The 13060-nt window shown below is 36.8% G+C and overlaps 1 protein-coding gene across 3 annotated transcripts in view; it reads right to left on the bottom strand.

Moving 5' to 3' along the window:
• LOC150101170 (TELO2-interacting protein 2-like) overlaps nucleotides 1-13060 on the bottom strand; it is a 161364-nt gene that overhangs the window by 109909 nt on the left and 38395 nt on the right. For all 3 annotated transcript variants that reach the window (XM_090401444.1, XM_090401443.1, XM_090401445.1), the window contains one exon: nucleotides 5507-5629. In XM_090401444.1, coding sequence (XP_090257570.1) covers nucleotides 5507-5629 — 123 coding nt within the window. The remainder of the gene's footprint in view (nucleotides 1-5506; nucleotides 5630-13060) is intronic.

Here is a 13060-nt window from a genome sequence, read left to right as displayed (position 1 = left end):
TTTTTTCTTTTACAGTATTAGCACAGTTTTTTGGGAACCAAGGCTTGGATGGTGGCTGAGAATTTGGAGTCGAATAAGGCATGAAAGCTTCCATTCCTCTTAGGATAATTTCTGTTATTCCGTCTGAGCAGGTGTTTGGATTAGAAGAACTGAAGCATGGGAAGGAGGAATAGAAGCCACAAAGGTCTTCCCAGTTGGCACCCTTGTAATGCCAAAGGACACGAGACTGTGAACTGGTGGGTAAAGGTTGTCATCATCAAATTCCTGTCATGTACTCTCCAGGGGTGTACAGGGTATGATAGTACTACATGAAAAAATTACATCATTACTAACTTCCTATCTACAATTTTCCTCCAAATCAGTCTATTACTTGTCAAGACTCCAACATTATCAGATCTTATATTTCTATCGTCTAAGGCACTTTGTACCGTATAAATCCACCTATATCTTGGTCTTACTCTGGGTCGTTTTCCTGCCAACCTGGCAGAGAACACTTGTTTTGCTAATCTTTCCTCTCCCATTCTATTTAAGTGGCCATACCACCTGAGATTAGTTCTGCTAATGCATTCTTGGATGCTGACAATGTCAAGTTCTTTCCTAATATCCTCATTTTTAATATGATATTGCCATTGATGCCATCGGTTCATGCCTCTAATCTTTCTCAGGACTCTCATATCTGCGGTCTCTAGTCTTTGGTCAAGTGTTTTACTTCTGACCCAGCTCTCAGATTCATAAGTTAAAACTGGTTTGAACACTGTCTTGTATACAGCTAATTTAGTGTTCCGACTAATTTCTCTCTTATTCCATATGAATTTATTCAATTGACTTCCCACCATACCAACTTTGCTGATTCTGTTGTCTATTTCTATATTTAATTTACCATCTTTAGTAAAAATCGTGCCTAAGTAGCTGAAATGTTTTACTTGTTCCACAGGTTCTCCATTCACAACACAGTTGACATTTTCAATGATTCTGCCTATTTTCATTGTCTTTGTCTTTTTATTGCTGACCTTATCTATACCATATCTATTACAACAGCAATTGAATTTAGTCAGAGAATCTTGCAGACCTGTAGCGGATTTATTTAGAAGTATAACATCATCCGCATAAAGCAAAGAGCTGACATTAACATCTCCAATTTTGATATCAGGTTTAATACCACTTTCCTTCATAATGTGATCCATATAGATAATGAATAACAGATGGGATAATGTACATTCTTGTCTCACACCAGATTTAACATTCAACCATCTTCCTGTACTTCCTTCAATTCTAACTACTGACTTACAACTCAAATAAAGACTAAGTATTGCTTGATATAATGCCCCATTCACACCATATAACTGCAGCGTATTGAATAGCTTCTCTCTTGGCACCTTGTCATATGCCTTTTCCAAATCGACAAAACTTAAATACAGATCTTTGTTATGTTCCCATGCTTTCGCGACTATTTGTCGTAAAGTGAAGATCTGATCCTGATAACCTCTATTTGGCCTGAATCCAGCTTGTTCTTCACCAAGCTTTTCTTCCACAATTCTTCACAACCGTTTCTCAAGTATATTTGCATAGATCTTGCCAGGAACACTGAGTAGGGAAATACCTCTGTAATTCTCACATTCAGTTTTATTTCTCTTTTTATATATGGGTACTATGAGAGCTCTACTCCAATCATCGGGAATTCGTCCCTCTGTCCAGGCTTTCTGAACTATGCAGTGCAGTCACTGTAAGACTTTTATACCACCATACTTCAGCATTTCTGGTCGAATATCATCTACTCCTGCTGCCTTTCCACATTTCAAGCCTTTGATGGCTTTTTCTACTTCAAGTATGCATATGTATTCCTGACTGCATGCCTGGTCAGTGTTTTTTATCACTGTGCTGTCATCACTGCTTGTTTCATTTAGCAGTTTTTCAAAGTAATTACTCCATACTTCAAGGATATCTTTTTCTCCTGTTTTCATGTCACCTTTATCATCTCTAACTCCTTTTACAGCACTCTTTCCTCCATTCCTAAGCTTCTTCAACAACCTCCAGAATATTTTGCCACCTTCTTGATATTTATTTTCTATATTCTTGCCAAAGTCCTCCCATGAATTTTGTTTAGCTAGTTTTACACACTGTTTAGCTTTCTTACATTTGTCTCTGTATTCTGTAAGAGTAAAAGCTGACTTATTTGCCAGAAACTTTTGATATGCTTTCTACTTTTCCTTCACTGCCTCTTTAACTTCCTGTGTCCACCAGGGAGTTCTGATTTTTTTATCCCTGCACACAACCTCACCACATGCCTCTCTGGCAGAATCAATCAATGTTTTCTTCAGAGTTTGCCACTGAATCTCCAAGGTTTGATTCCTGTTCTCAAACTCTTTCATTTTCTTTTCAATAATCTTTCTGTATTTTAGTCTACAGTTCACATCTGAGAGCTGCTCAACTTTTATTCGCTTTAAAACTTTCTTACATGTTATTCTTTTCAATATGAAATTCAATTTTATCCTGCTCAAGACTAAATAGTGATCACTTCCAATTTCAAATCCTCTGTACACTCTTGTATCCTGCGCCAGGGAGAAAACATCACTATCAACAATAACATAGTCAATGAGACTTTTCTTATTCCTAGTCTCTTCTCTCCATGTGAATTTGTGCACATTTTTATGTTGGAACATGATGTTAGTAATAACCAGTCCATGTCCTGAGCAGAAATCCAACAGATATTTTGCCATTATTATTAGCTTTGCTCTTTTCTCCAAATTTTCCCAAAATATTTTTGTATGTCTCACAATCATTTCCTACTCTGCTATTTAGATCCCCAACAAGGACCAACTTTTCCTTTTTCATTGTGTCAGTTGCTTTTTCTAAAGCATCAAAAAATTCATCCACTTCTACCTTAGTAGAACCTTCTGTGGGACCATAGGCACAAATAAGTCTCATTGTCCAGTTCCCCATTCTCATATTTGCCCACATTACTCTTCTTGAGACTGACTGCCATTCAAGAAGATTAGCCTCGTATTTTGTGTTGAATACTATGTCTACTCCTTTTCCTTGATTGTCATTGCCTGAATATAACATTTTGTATTTATTGCTCAGAAAGATCTCACCAGTTTGTCTTTTTTGTTTCAGTCACCCTTATTATGTCGATCTGGTAGTTATCTAATTCCTCAGGTAGCTCCATTTCTTTGCCATTCAGGCTTCTTACGTTGATAGTACCGATCTTTAACTCTGGTGATGTTGAGTCGGGGTTTGTTTTCAGATTTGTTCCAGTAGCTGACTTTTCGCTGTTTGCCCTGGTTCCCTGGCAAAAACGACGGGGGCCTTGTTTAACCGGGTGACGCCCCAGCCGGCATGAAATTTTGTCATGTTGTACGATCATTTTTTATTTTGGTTTAACCAATAAGAATACAATTTGGTCGGCTAAATCCCAAATTGCCAGCCCATCCTCGTTCGTTCAGTATCAAAGTAGATACCCAACAGGGTGCACCACCAGAAGGTGAGGATTGGACATTAGGTCAGAAGCCCTGGTCGGTTCTCCGCATTCCTTTAAAGGCTATGTGGAGGTCTCCTCTCAGTTATACAGCTTTGACCCTTAAGCACCCCGGTAAAGGTTGTTCTGTGGCAAAATAGACTTGTATGAGGTTGTGGTCTGAATTTAAAAGAGGAAAACCAACTACCACAGTATACCTGGAAGGTGAGCTTGTTAGCAAGAAGCCAAGTATGTTGGCTAATTGGAAGTCTGGTGGGAAGAAGATTGATCGTCATTGCTGATGGTGATCACCACAGCATACCTGCCTGCTTGATTGGTAAAACTTGAGAAGAGGAGCCAATAAGAGTTGTGGACAGTAAGTCCCCAAGAAGGATGATCTTACTGTTGGGGTATTTAGACTGCAGAAATTTGAGCTTTACAGAGAACATTAGCCTAGGGTAAATTACACTAGGGTAAATGACTAAACAAGAATGTAATTTCTTGGCATATTTAATTTAAACTCATGAAACTTGCTGATTATCTTTTTCCTCAATACACTTTCCTTGATTTTTTTGTAGATCCTGTTTAATGATGCTATTCAGCCATTCATTTCCACTCTAGTTAACTCCACTCACTCTGGGAATGGAGTCTGCATACATTAAAATCTCTTGATTATCTCTGTGTATAGTTTCTTATGCCCTGGTACTCTTCTCCCCATTTTCAGTGTTTGTTGTTGTAATCTTTATAGTTCCATAATATACCTGCCCTACTTAATTGAAAATTCCACATGTCAAGTTCCAGATAATACCACATGATTACTGTCATCAATCAGGAGCAAGGTAATTGTTTCTTAGTAGTGGCTACATAAATTCCATTTTCTTTCCTCCTTCCAGTTCATTCCCATAGTTTTTCTTGATTAGATTACTGTTTATGGCCATCCAACCCCAACCTATATGCTGAATGAATCACTGAAATAATTCTTAACAGCATGGAAACATTTATTCCTTGCTCCACCTAATTCCCATCCATTATCCGAGCCCAGGTTCTCTCATAGGTGTGCCAAGGCAAGAGAAGAGTCAAGCTTACATAACTGGTTTGCATCCAAAACTCCATCTTCCTATACTGTTTACACGAAAGCCTAGAACATCTGAAGAAAACTATCAACACATGAAAAACTAACAGTGAGATCTGGAAGCCTGAATCCTGGAGCATTCCAAAGAACTTATCCATCTTGATCACTCTTTTCTGGATCCTTTCCAGAACTTTCTCATCCCCAAGGAACTCAAGACAGATCTATGTAAATGTTAAGGGATGACACTTCATTCAGTGTGTAGCTGTAAAACATACCAAACCACTGTCTTATCCTCTTTTATACTGATCCATTTTACGCTTCACTTTTATACTCCATTTGTTCAAAAAACCTATCAACAGGTTCCTTCTTCACCACTTGCCCATACTTAGGTGTGGGACTAATATAAAAGAAAATTTATTTTTTTTGGTCTACATTGATGATGCAATTTAACATAGATGAAATGAGTTAAAGGGCACATGTTAAGCTCACCAACAATATTCCACATGTCAGATTTTATGATTCACATTAGAGATGATTTAACAATATACACAAGTAACTTGTACATGGAGTTGACCTCATATATGACAATAAAAGACTTTATATGGGATTATAAAAAGAGTAGAAGGCAAGAGGGGAAAAATCAGAGTCCATACCTAAATGTTATGTAAGGGTGTGGTGAAGAGGAGATGTGAGGAGTAGATTTTTTACATGGAGAATTGTCAGTGAATGGAATGCACTACCAGAATGTGTTACTAATGCAAGACTTGGTATGATAAATTTGTTGTCAGTTGAATGAACCTTGTAAAATGAGTCTGCTGACTCCACAGAGGATGCAATAATAATAATAAATGAAGTTTATCTGCTTATGCTACAGTAAAATACAGATGAAAACATGATTAAGCATTATATAAATCCATCAATGAGATGAGGATTAAAAAAACTAAGAGATTTTAAAAATGTAATACCTAAATGGAACTTACTATATTGTTAATGATATGATGTAAGCAGTCAATTCCAAGAATTTTATTGGGAACAAGATGGTGATCAATGACTACCAATGATGGTGGTACTACATCTGTCAAATAATCGGAGAGAAAAGGATGCTGATAAGAAATAAAAATTAAAATCCATTTATAAAACCAGTAATGCCAAAATATACATAGAGTACACATAAGAATATATAATATTCACGATATTTAAAACTAACATCAAAAATAAAAATAATTTTCTTTTTTATCTTGTTTATAAAATCCATCTAATAGGCAGAATCTTTCAAACAATATACATAGCACTTGAAAGGTTAATAAACACATTAATTTATGTATTTTTGGAAAATTATGGAGACAATTACCGTGTTTGAATAAAAACTTTAGTTTACTATTACTAAAATTTTACAATTCGACGTTTCGACCTTTATGTCAAGGTCATCTTCTGGAGCGTACAAATATACACAGGAAACAAGCTATACTACAATCATACTGGTTCGTTAAAGACACTGACTAACCGCTACCATAATTGTTGGCCTGACCTCTGGTGAAAAAAAAAAAAAAGTATACATCAATGCTAAAGTCCTATTATTTGTGTTGTCTACTATATACATATATTAACATCATTCCAGCCAGTTGGAGTGGAATGGTTTCTAATAATAGCAGATTGGCTAGAGTCCTGACTTATGTTGAATCTTTCAAATTGGGTTGGCTGAATGTGTGCCATACAGATCCTTGGAATTTTCATACCATTTTTATTGTTGATATTTGGGTGGTTTATCAGGATTTCGCAGGATTCTTTAAATTTTCTTTCGTACCATGTTTTTGTGCGGTGTAAGGGGCAGGTGCTTTTCCAGTTGATTTGGTGTAAGGTGTTGAGTGCGTGGTCTGAGAGGCCTGCTTCACCATAATGGTTATATTTAATGTGTCTAATGTGTTCTTTTTTGCGTATAGGGATTGTCCGTCCTGTTTCACCAATGTACGGTAAGTTACAGGTGCAGCGGATGCAATAGACTCCAGGATGTGCTAATGGGAGGAGAGGGTCCTTAGAGGAGCTGAATATGGTTTTAAGTTTAGTGGGTGATTAAAACCATATTCAGCTCCTCTAAGGACCCTCTCCTCCCATTAGCACATCCTGGAGTCTATTGCATCCGCTGCACCTGTAACTTACCGTACATTGGTGAAACAGGACGGACAATCCCTATACGCAAAAAAGAACACATTAGACACATTAAATATAACCATTATGGTGAAGCAGGCCTCTCAGACCACGCACTCAACACCTTACACCAAATCAACTGGAAAAGCACCTGCTCCTTACACTGCACAAAAACATGGTACGAAAGAAAATTTAAAGAATCCTGCGAAATCCTGATAAACCACCCAAATATCAACAATAAAGATGGTATGAAAATTCCAAGGATCTGGATGGCACACATTCAGCAAACCTAATTTGAAAGATTCAACATAAGTCAGGACTCTAGCCAATCTGCTATTATTAGAAATCATTCCACTCCAACTGGCTGGAATGATGTTAATATATGTATATAGTAGACAACACAAATAATAGGACTTTAGCGTTGATGTATAATTTTTTTTTTTTTTTTCACCAGAGGTCAGGCCAACAATTGTGGTAGCGGTTAGTCAGTGTCTTTAACGAACCAGTATGATTGTAGTATAGCTTGTTTCCTGTGTATATTTGTACGCTCCAGAAGATGACCTTGACATAAAGGTCGAAATGTCGAATTGTAAAATTTTAGTAATAGTAAACTAAAGTTTTTATTCAAACACAGTAGTTGTCTCCATAATTTTCCAAAAATGCATTCGGATCACCGTGCAAGCCTAAAAGAAAGGACATTAATTTATGAATTTAAAAAAAAATTAGAGAGGCAAGCCACTGAAGTTTTTCCAAAAGAGAGAGAGAGAGAAAGAAAGAAATAGCATAATGCTAACACAAGTAAAAGAACTAATGACAATCTGTAAGGCTTGAGGGACTACAGCAGGCTGAAAGCTGTTGAAGGAGACAAGAAAAAACACTAAAATCATCACTAAGTATGGAAGTATGAAAAGTTCCTGCTAGACCACAACTTGTGACCTTAGATATTGCTATATTTTATTATGAGCTAGTCTGAAAGAGTACTGCTATTAGTCTGCTCAGTCTGTTGTTCATTACATTCAGTTTGTGAAATATGTGTGACATGAAAAAGAAACAAAGAGTTTAGCACCACATTGTTTTAAACTTGGTAAAAGCAGCTTCAGAGACTTTTGAGGTGTTGTAAACAGCATATGAAGATGAGACAATAGGAAGAACTCACACTTTCAAGTGTTTTTTCTGAGTTCAATAGTGGATAAGTGTCAGTTCAGAAGTGTGAAAGTATTGTGCATCAGGAATTTATTAGTGTAGACAAAAACTATCAATATGCAATATTACTTACTCATTTAAGGGAAGATGGTTGGTGAAAACCATCAGAAAAGTGGCATATGTAGAACACAATTTCACTGCAATGCACAATGATTCGTAAAGCACAATTTTTGGCCAAGATAAACATGACTGTGGTCTTTCACTCTCCTTACTTTCCTGAACAAATATGATATAGCTTCTCTTTGTTCTCCAAAATGCAGTTACAGTTTCTAAGGAAAACTGAGGATCTTTCAGAGATCCAGACTGCATCTCAGAGGCAGCACAACAACAGAAGCTGTGGGCTCACTGTATAAATTTGCAAGGAGACTACTTTGATTACCTTGATTTTGTTGTAATTATGGCTTTGTTTTTCAGTCAGTACAATATCTTTTGGTTAGCATCTCACAGAAACACACTATAGTGTCAGCTTCGTTATCCAGAGTTGCAAGAATATTTAGAATATCTTGTAATTTTTATGCATTATCAACCTTAAATCAAGCTACCTCCAAAATGTGTGGCACACTAATAGAATCCAGTCCACATTTTTTGAACCTTCAAGTGTTCAAACAATCCAAGCTTTAAGATCTATAACCAGTATCTTAAACATATATATCCATGCCATTCCTCAATGGGATAATGATAACTTTCATCACTACCAAAGTACTAAAGAAAGATGTCACTTTGCCTCTCCTTAACTTTAATATCTGCTGGTATAAGGCTCGAGGGAGTTTGTAATAAACAACAGTTCCATTGACTGGAAATTTGGGCAGATGGATAAAGTGAATAGTATGAGGAATCAGGTCCACATTTTTGAACATTGGTAATAACAGAACTGTCACTAAGTTGAAAGAATGGTGACACAGAACTATATCACTAAGTTCAAATAATGTAGACTGGACTACTCATCACTCTGTTTCATCTACCCTGATTTCCAATCAACTGCATCCTCAGCTTCCAAAAAATTAGGATTTCTCTTTCGCTCAAGACGTTACTTCACCTCAAAACAGCTGTTAACCTTATACAAATCACAAATCCACCCAGCTATCGAATACTGCTCTCACATTTGGAGTGGCAGCCCTAAAAGCTCCCTCAAAATGCTTGACTCAATACAGCGGAGAGCAATTAGACTGATAAATGATCCATCTCTCACCAACTCACTCCCCCCACTTTCACATAGACGTTTAGTCTCTGCAATTTGTATATTCTATAAATATTTCCATGGAAAATGTTCATCTGAAATAGCATCAAATAGAGTGATGTGGGCAAATATGAGAATGGGGAACTGAACAATGAGACTTATTTGTGCCTATGGTCCCACAGAAGGTTCTACTAAGGTAAAAGTGGAGGAATTTTTTGATGCTTTAGAGAAAGCAACTAACACAATGAAAAAGAAAAAGTTGGTCGTTGTTGGGGATATAAATAGCAGAGAAGGATATGATTGTCAGGCATTCGAAAATCTTGTGGGAAATTTTGGAGAAAAGAGCAAAGCTAATAATAATGGCAAATACCTGTTGAATTTCTGCTCAGGATATGGACTGGTTATTACTAACACCATGTTCCAACATAAAAATGTGCACAAATTCACATGGAGAGAAGAGGCAAGAAATAAGAAAAGTCTCATTGACTATGTTATTGTTGATGGTGATGTTTTCTCCTTGGTGCAGGACACCAAAGTGTACATTGGAAGTGATCGGTATTTAGAACTGAAGATTTGAAATTGGAAGTGATATCACTATTTACTCTTAACACGTTCGCTGCCAAGCTACTTCGGCATGGTCTGTTCCCCTACGCCGAGCAATTTCACTTCTTCAAGGTCAGTACGATAATCTCGTTACCGGAGGTAAGCATCCTACGAGTATACTCGTAGTTGGCTTGTACAGAGCATATACGGTCTATGAGAATACACAGTTTTGATGCTAGCCCCACAAGCCAAGCATTTTCACTTCTTCAAGGTCACTACAATAATCTCGTTCCCGGCGGTAAGCGTCTTACGAGTATCCTCATAGCTGGCTAGTGAAGCAGGTTTACCCACTACGAGTATACTCGTAGTTGGCAGCGAACGTGTTAAGCAGGATAAAATTGAATTTCATATTGAAAATAATAACATGTAAGCAAGTTTTAAAGTAAATAAAAGTTGAGCAGCTCTCAGATGTGAACTGTAGACTAAAATACACAAAGATTATTGAAGAAAAAATGAAAGAGTTTGAGAACAGCAAACAAACCTTGGAGATTCAGTGGCAAGCCTTGAAGAAAACACTGATTGATTCAGCAAGGATAGAAAAATTAGAACTCCATGGTGGACACAGGAAATTAAAGAGGCAGTGAGGGAAAAGAAGAAAGCATATCAAAAGTTCCTGGCAAATAAGTCAGCTTGTGCTGTTAGAGAATATAGAGACAAATGCAAGAATGCTAAACACTGTAAAACTAGCTAAACAAAAGTCATGGGAGGACTTTGGCAAGAACATAGAAAATAAATATCAAGAAGGTGGCAAGATATCCTGGAGGTTGTTCAAGAAGCTCAGAAATGGAGGAAAGAGTGCTGTAAAAGGAATTAGAGATGATAAAGGTGACATGAAAAGAAGGGAAAAAGATATCCTTGAAGCATGGAGTAATTACTTTGAAAAATTGCAAAATGAAACAAGCAGTGATAGCACAGCAGTAAAAAACACTCAAGAAGCATACAGTCAGGAATACATATCAATACTTGAAGTACAAAAAGCCATCAAAAGCTTGAAATGTGGAACGGCAGCAGGAGTAGATGATATTTGACCAGAAATGCTGAAGTATGGTGGTATAAAAGTCTTACATTGGCTGCACTGCATAGTTCAGAAAGCCTGGACAGAGAGACAAATTCCCAATGATTGGAGTAGAACTATCATAGTACTCATATATAAAAGGAAATAAAACTGAATATGAAAATTACAGAGGTATTTCCCTACTGAGTGTTCCTGGCAAGATTTATGCAAGTATACTTGAGAAACGGTTGAGAAGATTTGTGAAAGAGAAGCTTGGTGAAGAACAAGCTGGATTCAGGCCAAATAGAGGCTATCAGGATCAGATCTTCACTTTACAACAAATAGTTGAAAAAGCATGGGAATATAACAAAGATCTATATTTAAGTTTTGTTGATCTGGAAAAGGCATATGACAAGGTGCCAAGAGAGAAGCTATTCAATACACTACAGTTATATGGTGTCAATGGGGCATTATATCAAGCAATACTTAGTCTTTATTTGAGTTGTAAGTCAGCAGTTAGAATTGAAGGAAGTACAGGAAGATGGTTTAATGTTAAATCTGGTGTGAGACAGGAATGTACATTATCCCCTCTGTTATTCATTATCTATATGGATCACATTATGAAGGAAAGTGGTATTAAACAGGATATCAAAATTGGAGATGTTAATGTCAGCTCTTTGCTTTATGCAGACAATGTTATACTTCTAAATAAATCCACTACAAGTCTGCAAGATTCCCTGACTAAATTGAATAATTGTTGTAATAGATATGGTATTAAGGTCAGCATTAAAAAGACAAAGACAATGAAAATAGGCAAAATCGTTGAAAATGTCAACTGCGTTGTGAACAGAGAACCTGTGGAACAAGTAAAACATTTCAGCTACTTAGGCAAGATTTTTAGTGAAGATGGCAAATTAAATATGGAAATAGACAACAGAATCAACAAAGCTGGTGTGGTAGGAAGTCAATTGAATAAATTCATATTTTAGTTGTATACAAGACAGTGTTCAAACCAGTTTTAACTTATGGATCTGAGAGCTGGGTCAGAAGTAAAACACTTGACCAGACTAGAGACTGCAGATATGAGAACCCTGAGAAAGATTAGAGGCATGAACAAATGCCAATATCATATTAAAAATGAGGATATTAGGAAAGAACTTGACATTGTCAGCATCTAGGAATGTGTTAGCACAGCTAATCTCAGGTGGTATGGTCACTTAAACAGAATGGGCAAGGAAAGATTAGCAAAACAAGTGTTCTCTGCCAGGTTGGCAGGTAAATGACCCAGAGGAAGACCAAGATATAGGTGGATTGATACTGTAGAAAGTACCTTAGACGATAGAAATATAAGATCTGATAATATTGGAGTCTTGACAAGTAACAGACTGATTTGGAGGAAAATTGTAGATAGGAAGTTAGTAATGATGTAAAGTTTTCATGTAGAACTATCATATCCTGTACACCCCTTGATGATACATGGCAGGAATTTGATGATGATGGTGATGAAACAGTCAATAATTCTCCCCACTCATTGGAACATGTACAGCTGCCACCCAACATCCTTTCAGAGTACACCTTTAAACCCAAAGAACAAGTTTTTGTCCTCCTCCTTCATCCCTGCTACTGCTGTACTATGAAACAGTCTTCACCCTGATGTATTTCCCAAGGAATACAATATACAGGCTTTTAAATCGATTGTCAACAAGTTTCTACTTTCCCATCCCACTACCCATATACCGTACTAAAGTACTAAATATAGTACTAAAGTACAAGCCAACCTCTCGTATATTTGCCCAATATAAAAAATTCAAATCCCCCTGAAGAGAACTTATCTTTATAATAAACTCCCTCTATCTTTGCGCCAGAAGAGAAGAAAGGTCTTGGGTGAACTGAAACTGGTCTTGTTTGACTAGGTGAGTACTGTGAAAGGTAAGGAGAGACAGACCAAGATTTTTTTGTGTGTGTGGAAAAAAACTGAAGTGTGTGCTGGTAGTAATAAGTCATCAATATCCCAATGAAGAATGGCAAAGATATCAGAAGTGTTTAAAACAGGGTTGTAGATCGCAAAGCTTGGGATGTTTGAGAACTCCGAGGTTTGTCAAAGGAGGAATGGAACATACTATAAATGGAGTTTGATATCAGCAAAAGAAGATCATTTACATTTATGATGATGAGGAACGGTGATATAGCAGCATCCAGAAGACCACCTGCATTGGTAGACACACCCGAAGAGAGAAAGCAATCCACCAAGGGCTAATGTATTGTATACTTTTAGTATAGTTTGTTTTTAAACTAGGTTAGGTTAGGTTAGGTTTAAATATGAGTTAATTACACCTGTTATTTTTAAATATTTCACAATTTTGAGGTTTATATCCTTTTCATTTATAATTATACATCCTAGGTAGTTAAATG

The sequence above is a fragment of the Typopeltis vanoorti genome, chromosome 12, assembly GCF_054136105.1.
Source record: "Typopeltis vanoorti isolate ZY-2024b chromosome 12, IOZ_Tvanoo_1.0, whole genome shotgun sequence".
NCBI lineage: Eukaryota > Metazoa > Arthropoda > Arachnida > Uropygi > Thelyphonidae > Typopeltis > Typopeltis vanoorti.
This window is presented reverse-complemented; position numbering and strand designations above follow the sequence as displayed.